Source organism: Cherax quadricarinatus, chromosome 10 (genome assembly GCF_038502225.1).
Source record: "Cherax quadricarinatus isolate ZL_2023a chromosome 10, ASM3850222v1, whole genome shotgun sequence".
NCBI classification, from domain to species: Eukaryota; Metazoa; Arthropoda; class Malacostraca; order Decapoda; family Parastacidae; genus Cherax; species Cherax quadricarinatus.
Window position 1 is genome coordinate 739,915 of NC_091301.1, and position 26,209 is coordinate 766,123.

Here is a 26,209-nt window from a genome sequence, read left to right on the forward strand (position 1 = left end):
AGAATCAGTTTGGCCAATTCTAGTTCCAGACTTTGAAAAAAAAAAAAACGTTTTAAAGTGCAAAGAAGAATTTTGTGTAATCAGTAAGAAGTACAGTGGAGAGCGGGTGCGAGAGTGGGAGACAGAATACCAGATACAAAGGAAAGGTATGCTTAGGTAATCTGCCTCCAGATCTCTGTGGGTCAACCCACTGTCACAATACACGCGACCACGGGACCATGTTTGTTGGGGTTGAACAGTGGGGGCGGCAGCGGCGGCAGCAGCCAGGGTACTTAGTGGTCAAAACAGTTATATACGAGGACCGTAAACACCAACCTAGATGGCTACCCCTGACTCAGGTGTGAGTTGACATTATCACCTGCCTTAACCGGGTGAGGAAGTCTTGACATGGTAGATAACTTATCGTGTTAGATTTTTAGCTCTGTTGCATGCAGATGGGTCATTAGGACGCAGGTCACCCTAATACCAATATCAACTTGTTATTTGTTACCAGTACGGGTTTATTTTTTACCAGGAAGATGGACCATTTAGAGGTGTCGCCCTTACAATATAGTTGAAGCCAGGTAAGATGGTGGTCTAAGAACGCGTACGTTTATTGAATGGAAAACTGTCTCGCGTTAATAAGACGGAGGATCGAAACTTCAAAACTCCTTCCACTGAATCACTCACATGGGTGTAGCGTTACTTACAAGATTCGAACCCATGTATTGAGAGTGGCATAGCTTCCCATTTTGACGCTTTATACTACTCATTCATAGGTCCCTGAGAAGCTAAATAGTGTAAAGTTTTAGTTATCCGGAATGCGAAAAGGATTAGAGTCGTGGTTAGCAGAAATTTAAAACCAAGACGAGAGCGCATGAGTGTCTGAAATAAAGCAAATAGGAATCTTGGCTTCATACCAAGAAGTATAAATGATACAAGTTCTAAATTTATACTTTAATTTTATGTATTTATGGTAAGGCCTTATGTATGCTGCCTTGCTTAGTTCTGGCCTTTATTTTCTAGAATAGACATAAATGTGCTGGAAGATATGGAGAGAAAAATGAGGAAGCATATCCCATTCATCAGAAATCTTTCCAACGAAGATAGGCTGAAGGCACTAGAAAGAAGCAGAATTAATGGAGGATACGATTGAAATAGATTAAACAATTCTTAGTTTTCTGACATAGGTGATATGTTATCCTTAGACACTCGTGCAGTAGACAGGACAGAATTTAAACCTTACATTTAATATGAAGTAATTTTTCTAGGTTTAAAATAATAGTCTGCTTTTTCTTTTTTTTTTGCCATCTGAGGCATGTAGTAATCTCTCAAGTGACGTCTATCAGAAATATCACACTACACTAGTAATCAGTATGTTATCTAGTGTGAGTCATGGCCGAACTCTCTGTAGGGCTGCCTGCTAACAGATAACTCGGTAATAAAACCAACTAAATATAAACTGTCATAAAATAGTTAGATGGTTTGATAGGCTTAATGCCTATAGGCATTAAACCTATCATATCAAGGTGTAGAAGGCACATTTACTACGAGGTTTCAACCAACACTGGGTTGTCTCAAGTACTTAAAAATTCCCAGTGTTAGCTGCAGCGTTTTGCTAATAAAGAACGCCTTTACAAGTGTATCTTTTACACCAACTGACGACATATTGCCTTTGTCTCCTCCCTCATATATTCAAGGTCATTTAAAATGCTAATAATACTAAACACGTAACATATCTTAAGAAACTGATAAAAAAAATTCTCTACCCTTTAGAGGAAGTAAATATAATATAGTGTAAAGGATACCGCCCAGCGGGTTAGATAAAATAAGAGAATATTAATCTTGAGATGAACACAGGAGATGACAATAAGACATGACAAATTTTCCCTCATGAAATCTCCTGAGTTTAATGACTGAGTGACGGAAATGTTACAGGAAAGAAGTTTTATAGACAGTATTTTCCTCGACTGTATGAGAGCACCTGTCACATTACTACACAGGCGGCTTCTGTACAAATTGAAGGATAATTTATTATGGGTCCCCGAAAGGGCAGTCTTTTAAGGCTGCCTGATTTTTTTTCCTTTTATTTTTCTTCCTCCAGCTTTTCAGTTTTATCTTGCACATAACTCGAAAATGTGTCATCCAATCGGCTTCAAATTTTCAACACTTGTGCACGGTAACGAGGATCAAATTCTTGGAGCACTTGGCATGTTCACGTGCCCTGTGACGGAAGTTGTTGAACCCGTTCCCAGTATCCTGGAATTGCTCGAATAACAACAAAAATCCTGTGGCGGGGATTCAAACGTTCAGAAAAGATGCCAAAAAAATACAATGGCGAAGAGTGTAGAATTGGTGCAGATTTGATGATTTTATGTGTAAAATAGTATGAAATTCTTATTTCCGTTAAATCACGATAAATAAATTTCAACTGATCTCTTCTGAACATCTTCGATATTTAAGGGCTGCTGCATCTTAGTACCTGTTAAGTTTTATTTTTATTGATGCAATAAAATAATAACAAAACTGAAATCGTTGAAACTGCAGAAATAAGTTAACAATGATTTTATTGGGTTTTTATAGGTTAACTAATCTTAATGCTCTTTTATGTGCCTATCACGTCTGTTTGTCCTTAAAACTATTCTTAAGCATTGGATTGATTTTAGTCTGTTTTGGAAGAAACTGGAAAAAAATTAATATTGCTTTTACTGGTCTCTTTGAAAGGTTTAAATGAGACTTGGATCGCATATGTCCTAATTTACAACTTTTATTGAAGAATTTTGGATATTAAGTTTCCGAGTGCTGACTTACGAATGTCCCTTTAAATCTTCAACTCTACTATTTAACCACACTGTCAACTTATACTACACTCTGCACTTTTTCAGTGACGTGAACTGAGGCACAAGAGAGTGGGATTATAGTATACGGGGATTCGTTCATCGGATCGCGCAGCGACTGTAATACACATAGTTTAAGACAACGCACGTTAGGCGAATCTTTCCATCTTGGTGTATGAGAGGCAGTATGGAGCCCACACCTGATCAACTATATACAGTACGTAGAGAATGTGTAAATATTCTGTATAAATTCTGAAGGGTATATTTCTTTCGATGTGTTTGCACTGGGAGAAAAAGTGCTTGTCAACATGGAGAAAGCATATTTCTCAGACTATATAACCTTAGCGTTTACAATAAATTAAATATGCCCATATTCGAGTATTAATGTACTTATGATTGAAGGCGAACAGCTAAAATGCAGCTTTAATGACCCTCGTGTGTCGGTAAGCTTTAGACCCAATTAACCAACCAACCATAAAAAAAAGTAACCAAAGAGATTGGTGCTGAAATCTGAGGTAATGTTCCATGCGAAGAGATCTGCGAAAGTAAAATTAACACTAGACAGGAGGAGCCTCTGTGAAAACATGATCACAACATTTGAAATACAATTCTCGAAAGATCAGATAGCGTGGATAGGGACAGGATGTTTGAAATGTGGAAGAGGAGCCGAGGGATATGTATGACAGCTAAAGATGATGATGAGTCATAGTGGCTTTCCGAGCACGGCCAGAAGCTGTGAATTGACACCCTGCAAACAAATAGGTGAGTACACACACACAGGCATTTGAAGGAGAAATGACGCTCAGAAAACTCTAGGAGCTTATATCACACCGAACCCATCACACGAAACTTATAGAAACCCAATGATGTCGGCGGAATAAGTTAGGTATATCTTCGAGTACGCAGTACTTGTTTGGAACCCACAACAAAAGAATACATTAAGATAATAGAAAAGGTGCAAACATTTGCAACAAGGATGGTACAAGAGTTGAGAAACAAACTACAAAGAACCCAAGAACTGGAACCCTCGACGTTAAGAATAATTAGGAGAGAGGCGACGTGATCACGACATAGAAAATACTGAGATAAAAGGAGAGGGTAAACAAAGAATGACTGTTTAACCTAGGAGGTACCAGAACTAAGTGACACAGATGGAAGCTGATTACCAAATTGACACGCAGGGACAACAGGAATTTATTTGCAGCATCACAGCAGCAGAAAGATACAACAGAATAGGGAACAAAATATTGAAGTTGGAGTGGTTCATGATTCCAAAGAAGCTGAAGCTGAACACCTCAAACTCAAAAAAGTGATCACACACACACACACACACACACACACACACACACACACACACACACACACACACACACACACACACACACACACACACACACATGTACACACAAACTCACATATACACACAAACATAGACAATAAACAAAGCGTGACAACGCCACACGTCTCGCTTGCCACCAACCAACATGACATCATGAATACTGAGGTTGAATCCCTGGCGCCTGCCCGATGTCACCTCTGAGTCATCTATCAGACACTTCAGTTCCTGTAGCAAACGCCAAACTCCCCTATCCGTTGTCTCACGCTGCCAGAACATAGTATAATTGGCGATAACAGCTTAATATGTGGTATTTGTGCATCAAGCAGGAAACACCAGCTCCCTGAAATACCATAATGCGTGAATTCTTTATAAATAAACTAAGTTGGGTTTCTTCCTTGGTTGGTCCCACGATGTTTGTTTACCAGCTTGCGCGCCAAATCCTCAACACGTGCGCCTGCTGCTTCCTGATTGGTTGCCTCCCAGAGAGACACAAGCCCCGCCCTTTTCTTTGGTGTTGCCTCACGTCAATAACATTAAATATTTACCATTTTCGTCTTTAATTTTCTGTATTTTTCAAGTATAAACTCTATGTATACGAACATATTATTCCCTCATGTGACTGGGTCTGATCTTTTTAATTTTTATATATTGTTAAGCTACAACAATGAATCAAAATATTGCAGGGTGAAAGTTGTTTGGTGAGATGGGAGACCGGTGATTGGCCAGAGAATGCGCGCGCACTTGTTACTTTCTCAGTCGATGCTGGAACCTGTAACTCGAGCATCCCTCCTCAGTACCCCCGCGGAGGTTACAAGATAAACAGCTGAGAGGACAACAACATTTCTATAATTTCCTCACATAAACATGGCCAGTGTACTTCTACGGGCATGTGCGATGCCGTTTGGCTTTACCAGTGACATGATAGACAGTGACTTTACCTATGAGGGCGAGTGCATTTTCACAGATGAGATGAATTGGCGCACCATCCAGAGATCTAGAGGTTAGTGAACTTTCTCATCTCGTTAGTTATTGTTTTATTGGCAGGATAAGTGTTACAATTTGACGGCATGTTGCTAAGAAGGGTGTTTAACTTGCATGTGTGTGTGTGTGTGTGTGTGTTTTATAATACTAGTGTACAGTGTATTTTGGTTAGATACCTGTGCGTTAAATGATATAACAGGTGTAATTACAGGTGTAGTATTGAAAACGTATGCGAGTGTTCCGTAGAATTGTGTGATTTTTTACTATAATGAAGTGGGCCTGTTTAGAATTCCTTGATTAATTCCAACAAAATATCTATCATAATTACCTCTGTTACCATATAAGGCAATTTTTGGTTAAATAAGTGTATTTTTTAAAAGCAGTAATAGTAAAGCAGAAGACTACATTGAAAGGAGTTGAGTCGGGGCGCGTGTTGAAACAAGCTGCAAGTGAGCGCACCGTTTTTGGTCTCGTGAGGAGACTTGTTGCATCCTGTCGATGTGTGCAGGGAAAGTCAACGGTCACCTTGTGATAGCGTTAGTGGTTTATCCCGGTAGTGTGGTATGCTGAAATATCTATCAATTATCTTCTTTTCATCGATACTCCGATCAGTATTATATATATATATATATATATATATATATATATATATATATATATATATATATATATATATATATATATATATATATATATTTATTTATATATATATATTTATTTATACATATATATTTATTTATACATATATATATATATATATATATATATATATATATATATATATATTTATTTATTTATATATATATATATATATATATATATATATATATATATATATATATATATATATATATATTTATACGTATATATATATATATATATATATATATATATATATATATATATATATATATATATATATATATATATATATATATATATATATATATATATATAAGTATAGATATAAGCCCTTCGTCTTTGAATATTCGCTTTAAATCTCTTCGTACTGTTTTTACACTATTAAAAATTATGACACTGCAATTTTTTTTCTCCGTGTTGCGGAAGACGTCATTTCCACTATGTTGCAGCTACTGTCAATTACATGGACATCGCCCATCATCGGTGTCATCGTCGTTTTAATGTGTACCTCGCGGGGATGTGTCTGCTTACAGTTAATTTTTTCTTTAAGACTTCACTGAATTTTTTTCTTGTTAAACGTTTGGATTGCCGGAGAATGAACATTAAAATTAACTTGGTGGTTTTAGTACATTTCACTAATATAATAATAATAATAATATTATTATTATTATTAATAATATTATTATTATTATTATTATTATTATTTAAATGTAGTATGTATTATGACATCAATGATTTGTTAGTAAACAAAGGCATTGGGCAAGTGGTTCTGCGCACCTCAGGTGACGCAGTTACCACACCCTAAATTATTTCGCACTCCACGCGTCAATGACGTACTTTAGACGCATCAGTGACGCAACTGGAAGATACATTCATACATACATGCACTTGAAACACATTAAAGTAACTCACTGGTCAAAGAGAAGACGATGTTAAGTGCTAGTTAATTTCGTTTTGGAAAGATTCGTTGGGGAAAAAATTAATGCCTCCTGACTCAAGTTTCAGTCATATGACGACCCGCCACTGAAATTTATGCTCATCTGACCGAGGCCTTCCGCTGGCTTCCCAGTCCACCCTTTAAAGATTAACGATAACGTCACTTGGTGTATAAGGATTTTGGTTGCCTAATGGGATTTAAAGCTTATCGAGTACACGAGGGGTCATTAAAACTGCAAGTAATTTGTTCACCACTAGTCAAGAATACTTTAATCCCTTAAATAGCAATTAAAGGAATTACCAAATGCCTCCCTACACAGGTCTTAGTCATATGATAACCCAGCACTGGAGAATTTGGTAACCTGAACGAGGTCTTCGGCTGGATTACCAGTCCACCCTTTAAAAATTAAGATTATTTGTGTAACATACGTATATATATACATTACTTAAAAAATGCAATAAATTATGGAAATTCATATATAAACTTTAATACAAAGAACTTTACATGTTGGACTTTTCCGTTTTCTAGACATAATGTGACATTCTCTTAGCAAGTCATTGTTTCGTATTGCTAAAAAAAAAAAAAAAAAGTTTGTCCAGCGTAAACGAGTGTGCAATCCTGGAGGAACGCTGACGCTTATAGAAAAATTTTATACACACAGTGAAACGTATGAATGGTGACGAGTATGTACTGTGTCTGGTGAGTTGGTTGACTGACTTAAGACTAGTGGTTCAGGAGGGTCCCAAGTGTCCTCGTAAGGTTTTTGGTGAACTGTTCTAGTGTTGTGACTCTTTATTCTCCATTAAATAAAAGTTTGTTCCTTAACATGTATGTCTTTTCCACACTGAAGATGGCTTATGATTGAAGGTCGAGGGAAAGGGGAGGGGTGCATTGAATCTGATGAAGGGTTCTTGATCCGAGAAAGTGGAACTCCCCTCTCCCCGTCCATTCCCGGGGGCCTAAGCGATTTACAACCTATCAATAAATAAAATAATATATTATTATTATTATTATCATCCTTTTAAAATGTTTTCGGTGTTACGAAGCCCATGAACGTGGTACATTATTTTAGTTTTTTACTAAGCGTTACAATAAGCTTTATATCCTAAGCTGGTCAGTTCATGAATGCACCTCATTATTCTTACAAATGTAACAGTCCAGCACATTTTTTAAAGCAACTTGAAACATTTGCTTAACTAGGCCTTCCTCTACGAAGTTTGGTCACATTTACGTGGTGTGGGAGACCTCCTTAGTTAACATGAGGGTTTAATCCTGTCATTAGCTTGCAGTGTCTCTTGAGTTGGTGGTAATTTATGACCCCTGAATAGATCTTCCAACCTAAACGGTGGGCAAAACATCTAAGAAATTCCTAAGTGCTGCATACGTGTGTGTTTTACTGTTTAGAGCGTGCGTGGGATATCAACGTTCCAAGGGACAGTGTTTCTATCTCACGCTATCAAACCTAATGTGCCCGTTTATAATATAGTTATTAGTTAATTATACTTAAATGTCATCATTGCACATTAACCTAAGCAAATCTAACCTTTAATTACAAATATTAAGTTTCTCTTGAGGCATGCAACAACGCCTTCTTATTTGCAGGGAGTGTTCGATCCTACCGACTTAGTGCTATTTTATTATTTAGATCAGTTAAATAATTTATATTATTCATTTGCAATATCTGTCGACAAACTGATGTTCCTTTTTCTAGCTTTGATTTTTATCAGATATAAAACTATTTTTTCGAGTTCTTTCTGTTTGATATTTTTATCATTTTGATATTATTTGATATTTTTATCACTTTGCTTAATATCCTCCGCAGTTATAATTACCTTCCATTTGTATGCAGTAAGAGTATGTCTCGTCTCACTGTACACCGTTGAAGACTATGTTCAGGGCTCTCTATCTTTGTAAGGAAGATTCCTGACAGATTAATTTTGTTGTCTGTTTCTCTCTTTGTTTTCTAACGCATTTTTATCTATTCTGTAATACGGAGATCAGAATTGCACATCATAATCCAAATACGTCCTTACCATTGATGGATATCGTTGTATAATTTCGGAGACTTCGTCATTCATACTTCTAGTTATAAAAGCAGTTTGTCGTACTGTGAGTACTTATGCAGTGTTGCCTTAATTTCGGATTTATTTTAAATCAAAACGACCATATGCTTTTACCTTTTATGATCAGACTCTACATTATTTGGTATAGTGATTTCAGTACTTTCCACTTTGAACAGCGTCTGCCGGTTTTTCGACAAAACAACTGACTTTACTGAAGCCTCCTGAATCTTCAGTTCATTGGCCGGCCACTTTTTTGTGTTTATGGCAAAGTTACTTGTGTTACATATTTAGGCCTCTATTGTAAATTACAAACAAGACACCAAACACTGGCCCTGAGCTCAGGCAGATGGGACTGTAATTCGAATCTACGGCAGTACTGGCCAACAGTGGATTTCAGTTCGTTTAAAAATAGTTGTTTCTAACTAATTTTGGGACAGTGAATTAAAATCTAAACTTAGTATTGTTCCAACATGTTTCTTTTCTGTGAAATATACCTCGCGGTGAATGATTTTACCAAGACATTGCCATCATGGAGAAGATATATATATATATATATATATATATATATATATATATATATATATATGCAAGGAAATCGCGAGAGCAGGGGAAATATACACAAACACCACTAATCTCTGGCTGAAGGAGACTCGAACCTACGAACCTTAGGACAAGGTACGCAGTGCTTTACCAATCTACCCACACTGGACAATACCTTGGCGTGTAGCTTGCGTTACACGTTTGATCCAAGGCAGCCAGCTTTCAGGGAGAAGGCTTACAGCTTTTCATCTCATCCCCTGCATGCATCAGCCTTACTAGAGATTTTAACAATGCAAGGAATTCGCGAGAGCAGGTGAAATATACAGAAACACTGATCTCTGGCTGAAGGAGACTCGAACCTACGAACCTTAGGACAAGGTACGCAGTGCTTTACCAATCTACCCACACTGGACAATACCTTGGCGTGTAGCTTTCGCTACACGTTTGATCCAAGGCAGCCAGCTTTCAGGGAGAAGGCTTACAGCTTTTCATCTCATCCCCTGCATTCATCAGCCTTACTAGAGATTTTAACAATGCAAGAAATTCGCGAGAGCAGGCGAAATATACACAAACACTGATTTCTGGCTGTATATGTATATATATACATATACATATATTTATATATATATATATATATTAATATATATATATATATATATATATATATATATATATATATATATATATATATATATATATATATATATATATATATATATATATATATATATATATATATATATATATATATATATATATATATATATAGCCTCTCCGAGGCTATGGGTCCCACAATTTACACCAGAGGTGGACCCCATCCTATATATATATATATATATATATATATAATATATATATATATATATATATATATATATATATATATATATATATATATATATATATATATATATATAATATGAATTTACGTTAAGGAAAATGTGTCTGTCATTGCATGCACCACACATCATATCTATTTATAATACCTCTGATTGGTAGGAAACATTTATCATGTGGTTCCTCAACCCTAATATCCAAAATACTGAACATAAGGTTTACAAAGCACCTTACGTTATAAAGTAAACCAGTTAAGATTCGTGATCAGCGCATCAGAGTTAGCTTAAAACAACTAAGTTGGTGTCTGATGTGAATAAATGTTAAATTTTGTTGGTTAGAGTATAACCTCTGTTTTGTAAATGGGTATTGTATTGCACTTCCAGCTTCCACATATACACTGAGAAGCCCGTCTGCAGTGATGCATTATTTAAAAACGCACAAAAATAACAAGTCTAGACCAGAAAACTTAAGTTTTAAAAATAGTTTTCTTTTCCGTCTGTGATCTTTGCTTAATTTTTTGAATCGCGATCTTTATAATTATTATTTTCCGGCATTTCACTTAATGATTTATATAAAACAAATAATTTTCAAAAACTTAATTTTCTTTTCTAATTGTTAGTAATTATTACTCATAGGAGATCGCTAAACGCACAGGAATCATACAGGGACTGGAAAAATAAGACTCTTGATCCAAGGAAGGAGAGGTCAGGTATGTTTCCTTGGATCAAAGAATTGTACATGAGTCACATTTAAATACTTGTCTTTTTCCCTAACATGTGTGCAATATATATATGGGAAAAGGTCTCAGGATTGGTTCTAGGTTCCTTGCAACTGTAAATTCCTATTTTGTCTGGCTTTTTTTTCCTCCCATCTTGACCATTCTGTTAAATTATATATATTTGTCCACTAAATGACCCAATTTTTGTTGTCTGTCACTACATCTCTTTTTAATCCAAGAGATTATTAATCTCTTGTTTATCCATTTAGGTTCATTTTTATTTTATCTATTTCTCTCTGGGAAAATGACATAAGTATTTTTATTTAAAATCAAAATACTTATGTAGTTAAAGACTATTTTTAAAAACGTCGTGGCAAAGTAAACAAGAACAGCCTGATTAATCAAATTTTAGAAAAAGCTATTACAAAATCTAGGAAATATTTCCTACTTATAATACAGTAGTACCTCGGTATACGTCCTTAATCCGTTCCAGGACCTTGAACTTATACCAAACAGGACGTATACCAAATGAATTTTCCCATAAGAAATATAGGGAAAACGATTAATTCGTTCCCATTAAAAAAAATCCTACTGTTATTGGTATATTATACATTGATGGAGTTGTATAAAATAATTTAAACACTATTTAATACTAAAATATGTAATTTAAACAATGCTTAATACTAAAATACATAAATACAAAAGAATCAGATGAAATAAATGCAAATTTAACCTAACTTACTTTGCTGAAAAAGTCGAGCGCCTTCTAGGATACGCTGTTGCCGGCACACTGTTTTTCTGTTATCCAGATCAAAAGCAATTTTTCAACATGCTCTAATGTCTCTGATCTTTGTTTGATAATCGATTTCACCCCCTTCGCAACATTAGTCGATTTAATAACATCTTTGTTCTTCACAATCGTAGATATCGTTCTCGGCACACAATGTGCAGCAGCCATGTCCAGGATCCGCGTCACAACTTCATACCTTTCAACGATCTCTTTTTTTCACCTCCATGGTGATCTAACCATTTTCTTCGTTGCTTGGCTCTTCTCATTAACTTTCTTAGAACTCATGGTTAATGAATTTACTAAAAATTTATACGAAAAAACACAAAAATCACAGGAAAATTCAGAGAGTTGGAGCGCAGGTTATTCACTGACTGGTAGCAACGCGCGTACTGACGCTAGCGGGCACCCATGTGACTGTAAACATAAAATTCCTAATAATTCCTAAGAATTAGCATTAGTCTGCTCGAAATACCTAGGCATGCTAGTGACCTTCTTTGTAATTAATATTTTTTAACATGTAAACCACACATTATAAGCTTTACAAGGAAATAAAGATTTTCATTTGATTTTGATAGAAGCTCTAGCACGCGAGTCGTATTCCAAACTAAGGTTGTATACCAAGAAAAAATTTTCGCGTCCAACCAGGACATATACCAAGTTGGACGCATTGCAAGGCGGACGTCTAACGAGGTACCACTACTTTATTGTATGCAGACTACAGGGTACTGAACGTGTAAGATACAGCACGTGTAAGATAAAATAATTAGGAACTTAATCAAACTGGAAGGACTCTCAGTTTTGCTTACAGGAATCTGAAACCTTGGCAGAAGTACATAGATGTTCGCAATAAAGGTAACAGAGTGGTTAGATTTTTATCGGGAAGCGTTTATAACAGGAGCCACAAGGTTGCATAGCGCTACTAAATACATCGTTCTTAAGAGTTTAAATATATACTTTTGAAAGGAAACTAGGTTAAAATAACGGGAGAATAATTATGCTGCAAATACAACAGGAATACACCAAATATTTTTCTCTTTTCCTCTCTGGTTCATCTGTATAAATGTTAGCTACGCTTGGATAAAAACAGAAGTGTTTTGAATAAGAATACTTTTTTAAATAACAAAAAAAGGCACAATACCGTAGCTGGAACGATACACAAATCGGACCGAAACGTCGTCGTAAGCTCCTCTCTTCTATGTGCGGGTTATTTGTGTAAAAATGCTTTTTCTCGGATTATTAACCTCAGAATGTTCATAATCTGGGATAACCCAAGAAAGTCTATCATTGCTGTTTATTTGCACTAGGGGCCCCTTGATCTAGCGTCCACAACAACCGGCAGACTTGAAGCTTTACCAGACTCCTCTAGCCCAAACTGGCTCATCCCTCAGTGTTACGAAATCCACACTCAGCCCTAAATAAAAGATGGGTGCTATGTCTCTCCCTCTTCTCAGACATACGTTGTGTAGCTTTTATTTTACAAGATGCTTCAGCATCTCCAGATCTTGACGTCGTAGGAAACACAGTTATTGAAAGATGATGTGGTGAGTTAACTGTCAACTATACCTGTCTTTTTCATTACCAGTACCCTTTGCCTAGTAATTCAGTGTGCCAAGCATGTTTGTATTTGTCACTGTCTATGACTGTGTTTGTGTATGTGCCTGTGTCTATATCTGTCTGTGTATGAGTCAGTTTGTCTTTGTATTGGTCTTCATCTGTTTGTAGCAGTCCATGACTGCACAACATTGCAATTTCCCTGTCACTTTCACTTTCATCGTTAAACTGCCTTTTTTTTTTGTCAATAGGACTCTCTGTGGGTGTCTCTCTTTGTCTCTGTCTCTCTCTCTCTCTCTTTCTCACTCTCTCTGTCTCTCTACAGAGGTGCATAGAGGAACAGGTACAGAGGGAGTAGAAAGATAGAGAAAGGTGTAAACAGGTGCAGAGAGAGAGAGAGGTAGCGAGAAGGCAGAAGTCTCAAGAGGTAGGGAGAAGGCAGAAGTCTCAAGAGAGAGAGAGAGAAAAAAAAAAGAGAGGTAAGGAGAAGGCAGAAGCCTTAAGAGAGAGAGAGAGAGAGAGAGAGAGAGAGAGAGAGAGAGAGAGAGAGAGAGAGAGAGAGAGAGAGAGAGAGAGAGAGAGAGAGAGAAAGAGAGGTAAGGAGAAGGCAGAAGCCTGAAGAGAGAGAGAGAGAGAGAGAGAGAGAGAGAGGTGAAACAAAGAAACCAGAAGTAAATCAATCATGAGGCTGAAAAAAAAACAAGTGGCAGTAAAGTACAGAACAAGACGAGTAATAAAGAGAGACTTGGGGGGGGTAGGGAATACCAACAACTGTTTAAATGTGACTTTTTTCCGAAACTTCTTAAATCATCAACATAGAGCAGAACTTCCCATCCCCCCATCCTCCTTAGGTTACCTCCCGGACACTGCTGATGTATCCATTTTTTTTTTTCTAAATAAAAAAAGCAAAATAATTGTTTGCCCCTCCCCGTGTACACAGACAATACCAGGTCGAGTTTCCTTAGCTAATTCTACTTCAGAATAATTACGCCTGTCCTAATCGACGTTTGCCGTAATTGCGGGTAATCATCGTAACTATTGAGGGGAAAACTCTTGAAAAACAACTAAGAGGAAGAAGTTTGTCGTAGACACGCCGCGTCTGTCATCACATTTATGCCTTGTTGATGGTTGTATGAGTGCTGTGGGATATGTAATGGTTGTTTGTCACGATGTTTTTGCTGGGGGGGGGGATAGAGAAAGAGTAGTGTCAGCATGCACTTTTGCTGCTCCAGCTCAGTGTGCATCAGTATCAAGCCCGTCTTCTCAACTGCAGACATCATGGCAGTTTTGTAACAACAGTCAAGTGGGTACCTGTTGAAGATGCTCTGAACAGTGGTAACCTGATTGTATTGCTCTAGCCACGCGTATTAGCTGCTGGTTTTCTCTTTGGTTCCGCAGACTTTTTCCGTTGTCGTATGTTTCAATTTTTTTTTAATGGATATAGGATAGACTCTCCAAACCTAACTTAGAAATGACCTGCAAACCGCATGTGAAGTGGTTATTTAATTGCTGGATTAACCGGTTGCTGTACCAACTATTCCTAGTTGAGTTCCGTGTGGCTGGTAGTCTGCCTGATAGACTACTTCTATAACTCCTAATTCTGGTTATCATAGCATTTTGGGAATCGGGTGATAACAAGAGTCCTCTCTCGTATGCATCAATTATACAAAAAATAAACTAACTTGATTAGATAACAAAATTTTTTTTATCAAATAAGCTAACAAACTAGATTAAAATTGGATAACTGTTAAACGAGTAAAATATAGTTACACTGTGTGTAAGACCGTTATATATCTAGAAGTATAAAAAAAACCATGGCCTGTGTTACGGGTGATAGCTAGGAGGTATGAAAACCCACTTTATCTTAGATAAACTAAACAAAATTGGTCACATAGGTTAGGAAAGTTATTCTCGTGAACTGGTAATAACTAATCCATCGCTACACCACCAGGGTTGGCGCCGCTGCCAGATGTGATCCTCAGCAACACTCCTCCTCCGTCACCGCTACGTCGAGCACACTCCTACCTCTCTTTCTTCCCTGAGAAAACCATCCATACCTTATCTACGTCCAACCTCGCCCTTGACACGCCCCCACCCACGCCCACGCCGGAGGCCTGCAGGAGCACCCGCACCCGCGCCGCCTCCTTCGGTAACCTCGTGAATTGGGAAGAAAATCTCAAAGTGGGACTGAAACACATTCGGGAGGTCCGTCGCAGACTTCACAGTGAGCATCCCCAACATAACCCCCAACACTCCCTCCCCCAGCTCTCCTGGCCACTGCCGCGCCCCCACCGATGCCCCAACACCCCACACCACCGCCCTAACATCCCGCCCCACCACCCCAACCACTCCTACTACTCTCAGGGAGAGGGAGAGAGCACTCAGGGAGAAAGGGAGGAAGAAGATCGCTGCAGGAAGGCAGGAAGAGAACTTCGCAAGATTGCTGATAATTTTCAACTTAACTCTGCAAAGGTAAGTTATCAGAGACGTAACTATATCGTTGTAAATCTTTCACTAGAAAGGTTTATATATATATATATATATATATATATATATATATATATATATATATATATATATATATATATATATATATATATATATATATATATAGTGGAACCTCTACTTGCGAGTTTAATCCGTTCCATGACCTTGCTCGCAACTGGATTTGCTCGTTTGCAGAATCAATTTTCCTCATTTAAATTAATTGAAATGCAATTAATCCGTTCCAGTGGAATTCTGTACTTCAATAATTTCGCTAATATCAACTATACGGCTTATTTATCTATCTCACTTCATCTAATATGACATAAAAAACAATATAAATAACATACAAACCTGATACATACTCTAAAATGAATAAAATATGTCATTCATGTAGTGGTATGGGCGGTGTCGGCGGTGGACGAGAGTTTGTCTGGAGACCGGGCAAAATTCTTCATGAATAATTTCGCTAATATCATCTATACTTCTTTAAATCTCGTGTTGAGCTCCTCACATACCTCTCGGTCGTTTCTTGTGAGCTCCCCATCACCCTTCCTCTGTCTGATTACCTGGTCCTTGACTGTTGTTTTCCTCCCGATGTGGCTATACAACAGCTTCGGGTCAGACTTGACTTTCGATGCTATGTCATTTTCATATTGTCGCTGAGCCTCCCTTCTTATCTGTGCATATTCATTTCTGGCTCTTCGGCTAATCTCATTATTTTCCTGAGTTCTCTGTCTTCTGTATCTTTTCCATTCTCTAGTACACCTAGTTTTTGCCTCCCTACACCTTTGGGTGAACCAAGGACTCGTTCTGTTCTTCCCATTATTTCTGTTTCCCTTGGGAACAAACCTCTCCTCTGCCTCCTTGCATTTTGTTGCCACATAGTCCATCATTTCTTGTACAGGTTTTCCTGTCAGTTCCCTCTCCCACTGAATGTCTTGCAGGAAGTTCCTCATGCCTGAGTAGGGTGTGTGTGTGTGTGTGTGTGTGTGTGTGTGTGTGTGTGAGTGTACTCACCTAGTTGAGGTTGTAGGGTGCGTGTGTGTGTGTGTGTGTGCGTGTGTATGTGTGTTTATGTGTATGTGTGTGTGTGTGTGTGTGTGTGTGTGCGTGTGTATGTGTGTTTATGTGTGTGTGTGTGTGTGTGTGTGCGTGTGTATGTGTGTCTGTGTGTGTGTGTGTGTGTGTGTGTGTGTGTGTGTGTGTGTGTGTGTGTGTTTAAATTAGTTACCATTTTGTCCTAGGCGAGTTTATGTGTGTGTGTGTGTGTGTGTGTGTGTGTGTGTGTGTGTGTGTGTGTGTGTGTGTGTGTGTGTGTGCGTGCGTGCGTGCGTGAGTGTGTGTGTGTGTGTGTGTGTGTGTGTGTGTGTGTGTGTGTGTGTGTGTGTGTGTGTGTGTGTGTGTGTGTGTGTGTGTGTGTGTGTGTGTGTGTGTAATCTCTCTCTCTCAAATATCGCATCGCTTTTCCCCACATTTTCTTTCTCCGTCCTGACGTTCCCCTCATTCTCAGGGGCGTCTGAGGGGACACCATCTGCCGTGCCATGATGCGAATAGCGGGGAAGGGGAAAGAAGGGGACGTGCGGGATAGACACTGAGGGGAACTAATAATTAATTTCAAATGAGACTACTTGTTTAAGAGCCGCCAGTCTATCATATATGGAGTATCTGGCGGCAGCGAAGAGGGGAAAGTTGGTGGGAAGAGGAAAGTGGACAGAGGACGTGGCAGATAACATGAGGGGAGGTGAGAGAACTCCGGAAAGGGGAAAGGGGATGTGATTAGAATTTTTGGTAAAAACTGTCGAGGAAAAAAATGAGGTTATGTAAAACAGAAAAGTTTTATGGGGTTTATTTATTTTTTTAATTAAGGTTTTAACTGAGACAAATAATTATGCGCTGAACAGCTCGAGTGCTGATTATTATTATTATTATTATTATTATTATTATTATTATTGTTATTATTATTAATTATAGGAGGATAACGGGAGGTATTCGAGTATGATGAAAGTAAACAGAGGGTGGTTCTAGTTCCTCGGATCAAGAGCACCATTGAATCCCTTCAAGGTGCCTTCTACTGAAAGAATGAAATATATGTATCATGGGGAAGGGACAATGCTAGAGGTGAAGGGGCAGTGGGAGAGGTGAAGGGGAAATGGGAGAGGGGAAGGGGCAGTGGGAGAGGTGTAGGGGTAATGGGTAATGGGAGAAGTGAAGGGGCAGCGGGAGAGGTAGGAGGGTAAAGGGAGAGGGGAAGGGGCAATGGGAGAAGTGAAGGGCAGTGGGAGAGGTGGAGGGGGAGAGATCAGGAGAGGGGAAGAATAGTAAGGTCATTTCCCCTCTTCCACTTGACACATGCGTTAAACTTTCCTTTGTCAATACCCCTCTTGTAGATACATTTCCCTCTCCCCTACCCCTCGCCCCGAAAGCTTCCCCATACCCTCTGAGGGGAACCCTTCCCTCCCCCTCGTTTAATAACCAGCTCACCCCCAGATACACTCACCTCTCTCCTTCCATATTGTCCTACCAACCAGGTAATCTCCCCCTCACCCTTCATTCACAGGTAAACTCCCCTCTTTCCCCCCACCCCCAAAAAAGGTAAGGTGGCACGGAAGAGGACGCACGTGCGTTGGTGCGTGCACGCACGTGACGCCAACCTCCCTCTAGTTAATGACTCCATCTCATTAATTATGTACAGCCTATTGTTATTACTGAGGAAGAGGCGTCAGGCAGAAGCGAAAGTCCGCTCGCTAAGGATCACATGAACTACCTTGTTCGCATTTTTTTTTTTTGGTAAGTCGTATACTAAATATAAATAATTTGTTGCTTCGAAAGTATCCATTTAAATTAATATTAATATTATTATTATTAAATATTATTATTATTATTATTATTATTATTATTATTATTATTATTATTATATTTTCTTCATATTCTTCTATTATTATTATTATTATTATTATTATTATTATTATTATTATTATTATTATTTTATTATTAATAATAATAATAATAATAATAATAATATTATTATTATTATTATTATTATTATTATATTTTCTTCATATTCTTCTATTATTATTATTTTATTATTATTATTATTTTATTAATAATAATAATAATAATAATAATAATATTATTATTATTATTATTCTGGGGTGATTACCTATCGCTGGCCAGGTGACGTCACGGGGTGATGCCATCCAGTGAGCAGCAACAGCAGATTACGGGGCCATGCAGGGATAAACCAGCAGTTAATCTCATAATTATAATATGGTAACGAGGCCCACGTGCGCTTGTTACACCTCTGGCTGGGGATGGGTCACCTGGACGGCAAATGGCTGTTTGTCAGGCAGTTAGCTGATTATATTAGATTGGTGTCATTTGCGACATTATGGCCGGATTTAATGCTAGGATTATCGACTTAAAAGCTGGTAACAAGTATGTCCCCTACGCCATAGTAAAGTTTATTACATGTCAAATTATGACCAGTCAATACATATATATATATTTTATTATTTATTATCACACTGGCCGATTCCCACCAAGGCAGGGTGGCCCGAAAAAGAAAAACTTTCACCATCATTCACTCCATCACTGTCTTGCCAGAAGGGTGCTTTACACTACAGTTTTTAAACTGCAACATTAACACCCCTCCTTCAGAGTGCAGGCACTGTACTTCCCATCTCCATATATATATATAATGTATATATCACTAATAAGAAAATCATAGGTGTGGAGAACTGGTTAGATAAATACACTTTCCTGCATGAAACATATAGTAATCGGTGCTTATCTGTTAGCATCGTCCTGTCCAGCAGCCTCTCCCTGGACATCCCGTCGGGGTGTCGTTCCAGATTCCACAGTGGCTGTGTGCTAACAAGTTTGTTAGTCATATAATTTGCCCCAAGGAGCGTACATCTCAGCATTTCACTATCGTCTGAAATGCTTAGTGATACTTAAGTAGGTTTGGGTGAATCACCCACGTATCACGGGATCTGTTGGTAACACCCCTACCTATTAGCTGTAGCTAAGGTGATCAGGTGTGGGTATGGCTGGACTTACCTGGGTATTGTAACTGACCCAATTTTCCCTAGTCTGTGGTATGGGAAGTATGACCCCGGTATTGATGTCTTGAGTAGGCTGCTACAGATGCATAGTTATGTCCTCACTCGTCGATAGGGAGTCACTTCGGTCAGTTTTTTTCGCGATAGGGTGATATCTTGTCCCTTTGTTCGTAAAACCTGAATACATACCGCGACACAAACTACACTTATCGGGATTGTACCGCGGATGATATACTCGTGTTTCTTTTTAACACTAGTTTTCCTAGTGGAGATTGACACTATTTCAGAGTTTAAAGCACAAAGTCAGTGTTTTCTTTGTTCTCAGCGGGAGATTTGTGACATGTTCACGCTCTCCTGTCTGAATTCAACCTAGCTTGTCGCCCTGCCCAGAGCTCGCAAGTCACCCTCGCACAAAAGAACTGCTGAGTTCAGCTTTATATCTCTTCCTTACTACACATTGCAACAGTATTCATTACAAAAGGGCAGGTTTCTTGTCGTTTAGCTATAGACTAGAATTCACTAGCCCCTTCCGGGAGGGCTAAGCCCCCTCAGAGGGCTGAGAGATAACCCCTTCACTGGAGAAATTTCTCCACAATAGGTACATCTCTCCATTGTCATTGTTTTCGTATTTTTATGTTCTTCATATAAATACATTTGAATATTTGCAACCATAAATTGAAGCCTTCTGGGATCTCTCATGAAGATAGAACTGTCATTAGTATTTGTATTAAATGTGTGAGTGCAGGTAAGCAAATTCACGAACCGTCGCCAAGAATAGGAAAAAAATAAATAGTAGGTTTTAGTTCATCAAGACTAGCACAGAGTACTCGTGGGGTAAGTAGTCACTGTGACACTAGTCGTCCCTTGCTACCACGTGCTTCTTTGCACTTCGCTGCCTCTTATTTCTTCATAAACATTACCACCTCTGAATTCGTGTTGCCATAACGTTTTTGTTTCCGCTGATACAGGCATTGTATGCGTAGTTGGTTTACTAGGCATCGCGTTAGCGTGAAGTGGAAAGTGCGGTGTTTGCACTTTGAGAGTCGGATGGTATTGTTGTGACTCGACGAATTCTCAATATAGTGTGATGTCTGTCTCTGGGAAAAATAGATAGGCACGAAGTGATATTGAATATTTTCTTCTCTGGATCACAAGTTTATGTAAATTAAGCCACACGCCCGCGCGCGCGCACACACACACACACATCAACCAAATAACTGCTGCAGCATATGGGCGCCTAGCAAACCTCAGAACAGCATTCCGACATCTTAATAAGGAATCGTTCAGGACCCTGTACACCGTATACGTTAGGCCCATATTGGAGTATGCGGCACCAGTTTGGAACCCACACCTAGCCAAGCACGTAAAGAAACTAGAGAAAGTGCAAAGGTTTGCAACAAGACTAGTCCCAGAGCTAAGAGGTATGTCCTACGAGGAGAGGTTAAGGGAAATCAACCTGACGACACTGGAGGACAGGAGAGATAGGGGGGACATGATAACGACATACAAAATACTGAGAGGAATTGACAAGGTGGACAAAAACAGGATGTTCCAGAGATTGGACACAGTAACAAGGGGACACAGTTGGAAGCTAAAGACACAGATGAATCACAGGGATGTTAGGAAGTATTTCTTCAGCCACAGAGTAGTCAGTAAGTGGAATAGTTTGGGAAGCGATGTAGTGGAGGCAGGATCCATACATAGCTTTAAGCAGAGGTACGATAAAGCTCACGGCTCAGGGAGAGTGACCTAGTAGCGATCAGTGAAGAGGCGGGGCCAGGAGCTCGGACTCGACCCCCGCAACCTCAACTAGGTGAGTACAACTAGGTGAGTACACACACACACACACACACACACACACACACACACACACACACCACGCTACCTTACTCTGAGAATACGTTCCCTCGATCCACCTGTTTCTGCTCTTGCAACATTGCATGGCTCCTAATGACGCACAGAGACGTGTGAAAGATCCTGAGTTGAAGATTACCATTCCCCGTGGCTTGTCTTCCATTGTTATGATACCAGGGAAGAGAGGGCATTCTTAAGTTGACCCTCTGCCATACTATATTCACTGAGTTATTTAAAATTGGTTTCAATTAATATAGTCATAATGTAACGAGTATTCTAACTCATTCTTTTGTCTCTCTATTCCTTTCAGGTTGCGACCAAGAGAAGTAATGATGCTTCCTTCAACCTGGCAGTACCAACAGCACTCACCAAATGTATCACCGCCTCCTTGCTCTGCCTCATCTGGTGGCGACTCGTCAACAGGCTACGCTGATCGATATCTAGGCAACAACTTCTTTAATTCTCTTTTAGGATGATGGGGATTTAGAATAGCATGCTTCGTGCATTAATTACTGGTAACATGTGGGCATTTTTTTTCAATGTCTACTGTTCTGTTACCACTTGGACTGTGGCACTGCGGGGAGGTCAACGTGGTGTTTTTGTGTACCTCTCTGGCCACGTGTTGTTGTAGGCCGTGGAGGTGATGGCTCCCGGCGTGTGGGTCACCTCCTCGGCAAAGACAAGATAAGGATCTGCCTTTAGTGATGGTTTTGGGATCCTGCTCATTCCCTCTGGTCAACCATTAGATTTACGAAAATAAAATCCTGAACAACTGTTGTTCACTGTAGGCTTAAGATGTGTTGCCATTGTTATTATAAGGAAAAGTCCCCAAAGAGATGCCTCTACGAGGCAGTATCTTAGTGAAATAACCGCAAGCTTTGTAAATTGGGTGCATCAAAGTATAGGGATTGATCATTAAGTGATATACACGATCGGTTTTGTGACTAAATATGTCTCCGTAATTAGTTCATATTGTGGCCTTGGGCCTAAGTGAATTAATTTGCATCTTACTGTATCATTACACACATCCCTTAGGTTTAACTACACAAGACCTGATTGTGTCACTTTTCAGCACTTGAAAGTTCAAAAAATTAATTGTGTAGATTTTTCAGAATGTTTGTAATAATTCCTATAAATAAAGTTTTAAGTAACAAGGCTTCAGGATTGCTACATTTGGCTCACTGCCCAATGTCTTTCACTATGAAGTAATGTATTCAGCAATGAATATTCAATTATTGTAAACTTTGATCGATGTGTGAATAGGAAAAACTGCGTACTCCACTATCTCACAACATTCCAAAGATTAGCAAGTTCTAATAAAACTGTGTAATTAATTACTGATTTTGAATATAATTTCTTGCTTCAGCCTCACTATTTATTAAAGGTTTATACTACTGAAGCAAAGCCTAACAATCCCTGATTAAAACTACAATAAACAGTAGTCATCATTACGTGTTGTGAAGCTTAACGGACTGGGTTAGGAGGGGGAATTACTGAAGGATTTCCTGACAGCCTAAGAGGGGAACTACAATGTTCCGATTAACTAACACTTATGACATTAACAAACGACTGATCTCACTTGCCGCTAGTATTGAACGCTCAGCGCTAGACTACCGTGTCTTTCAGGAGAGGCAAATGCCCTCTCTCTCAACTTCACAGGGAGTAGATGCCTACTTCCTGCTTACTTTAAGGTCTTTCAGGGGCGTTGGGTGCTTCCTTCATGCTTTAGGTCTTTCAGGAGAAGCATATTCTTTTCCAGTCCTTGAAATTAGTCTTTCAATGGAAGCACTCTTCTCCCCACTCTTAAATTTAAGGCTTTTCAGGGAAGGGCTACACATCCCACAAAAGATTTTTGAAATGGGAAACGCCTGCTCCCATTAGTCTGTAAGGTTTGACGCTAAAGGCAAAGTTTTTAAAACGCTTTATTAATGAACTGGCAAGTAACCCAAGCTTTGATCATTGAATTTCTAATTTAAAAGTTACATAAATGTAAAAAAAAGTCTTTTCACAACAAATAAGTATTTCATATGAAGATAAAGGAATTTTTTAAGGTGTCAGGGTTATGTACACCGTGAGTTGCGTATCTTTCAGTATTTATGTACTGAGAGTTTTCTTTGATAGTTAAATGGGTTTAAAGCCTATCGACTACATGAGGCTATGGATTAACGTAAACTCAAGTGTATAAACAGACATACACACACACACACACACACACCTTGATATATTGATCTAATTTAGAGATTAAAGTATCCTTGACTGATGTTAAGGCAACATGTAGCCTTAATGACCCTCGTGTAATTGATTGGCTTTAAACCCATTAAAACAACCAATGTTGAGGTGTCATAAAAGATTTTCACATTGAATATTATGTAGTGTAAGTGCGCGTTCTCTCAGGACTTAAGTAAAAAAAAATTTGCCTTTGGTGTTCGCGTGTGTACATTGGAATAAGCTGTTGTGGTGCTGCAAGTAATATAAAAAGGCATTGTTCTGTTTTTGGATACGGTTTGGCAATTTTAATAAAAAAATAGAACACACTCAGGCTAGCAAATAAGTACTTTAAACAATGTCAATTATGGAAAATGAATACTTTTGTTTAGGAATTAATATAAAGGCACTGAGTACAGTAATGTCGTCACTTTGAAAGCAAGAGAGAGTGTTCTTTTCATTTAGAGATTGCCGAGCCTGTGTCCGCGATCATCAAAGCTAAGAGAAGTGATAAATTTAGCATTTAGTGTTGCAAACCAAACATCCGTCGCGGCCCTATGTATGGCCTTACTGATGTGGTGGAATCACTCCGTAAATGCAAGCCTAACTTAGGAAAACTGAGCCAAGGTTGCGTTTATCTGTACTTAAGCTGAAGTGAGTCTGCATGACAAGCCTAACCAAATGAGTTTACTTACATAAATACAAGAAATATTTTTTTTATATAAAATTATTATCATCTATATTTTGATCTTTTTTCGAAACAATGTCAAGGTTTCAGTCATGCAGATGATGTTGGTAAAATATATTTTATTTCAAAATTTGCAAATTATATACACCCTCTTCTAATAACTACATACAACCTCTAATAATAAGAGTATAATTAGACTTCTAAGTAATAAGTATAAGTTAACATACACTATGGCAACATTATACAGCTTAAGTCAACTTTATTATGCCGAGGTTATGTATAATTTTATCCTTCGCAGTAATATGTTAATGACACCAAAAACAGCATAATGATTCTTCAGTTATCAGTTTTACTGCAGGGTTAACACATCAAGCACTCTTTATTTTCTAGTCAATGTCTTCATGAGCAGGTTAAGAGTTTTCATGAGCAGATTAAGAGTTAAGAATTACGTAAACAGTTTGCTTTGTTTTTACCAGTTAAGAACGCTTTTAATTCAAAATATAGATAATAGTAAACCAAAGATACGTAGACAGAGCAAGTCTTTATTAAATTTAAGTTTCGCTCAGCGAGTGCTTCATAAAGCTCCTGGATAAAGCTCACACTGTGCAAAACGTCGCGTTAGTGCAGTCTTTCTATCTACGTTTCTTTCTTGTACTACTTGTCGACTTACTGCCTATATTTCACAAATAAACAATAATAATGTAAACTCAGTGTCTGAACACTGGAAAACACTTCTCGTAAGTTTCTGCATTCTGCTCATGTGCATCAAATTGTACATCTTAATTACAGGTATATTTAAGACATTCATCTATTACAGGCTATATGAACGTTTTTTTTTTTTTACCTATTACAGTCCCTTACGGTCAGATATTATATTACTGATAAGTTAATATTATATTATATCATTTTCTTTATAAGTTAATATTATGTTAAGGTATCGTTTTCTTTATATTTGAATCTGGATTTGACTTAGCCAGTGATTTATTATACCTGCTTTCATCTCCAGCGTTATTATTTCTGTCACGTTTCGCGTATTTCTCATGAATGATATTTATCTTGTAAATTTTTTACTCTTAAAACAAATATTGTTTCCTTCCAGTGCCATATTTTTCTACTCATTCCTATAAATGATTTGGGCATTGAAACCATTATTTTTTCCTTTTTGTAGAATATTATTGTTTGCATATTTGTGTGTGTATAAGGTGAAATTTACATAAATTTGTATCAGTCTTTGGATATAATGTTTTGCAAAATAAATGTTGAAGTGACGAAATGGAATGATTATTTACACCTTAAATGATTAGAAAAACAATATAAAAAATGTCATATATTAAATTTTATTACCGAAATTTGATATGAATTGATTATACTGTTTAATTTAAGAATGATAAAATTATCCCGGAAAACAGCGATATTTGCATTTATGGAAGTTATTACCATGTAGAAAGAGAAGAGGAAGTGGAGTCCCTAATACATGGTATTGTGTACCTGTTTAAGGAATGTGTCATTCTACGATGAGCTACTAATGTGTCTACATGGTCACACAACCAGTTGGTAACCAGAGGCTCTCATTAGCCACTTCTGGACGAGAAAAGCTCACAGGAGCTCCTTCAGCCCACAACTGAAGGACTTGGGATCGATCCCGTGACTAGTGGAAGCACGGATCATGTTTCCTTATTCGTCTTACCCATGTTCATCTA

At 38.0% G+C, this 26,209-nt stretch overlaps 1 protein-coding gene across 1 annotated transcript; it reads left to right on the plus strand.

The window, feature by feature from the left end:
- Positions 1-4,962: 4,962 nt before the first annotated feature.
- On the plus strand, positions 4,963-25,768 carry LOC128687882 (uncharacterized). The gene is made up of 3 exons (XM_053775446.2): positions 4,963-5,155; positions 15,166-15,686; positions 21,927-25,768. The coding sequence occupies exons 1-3, from the start codon at positions 5,020-5,022 to the stop codon at positions 22,047-22,049; spliced, it is 780 nt and encodes a 259-aa protein (XP_053631421.2). The 5' UTR covers positions 4,963-5,019; the 3' UTR covers positions 22,050-25,768.
- The last annotated feature ends 441 nt before the right edge of the window (positions 25,769-26,209 follow it).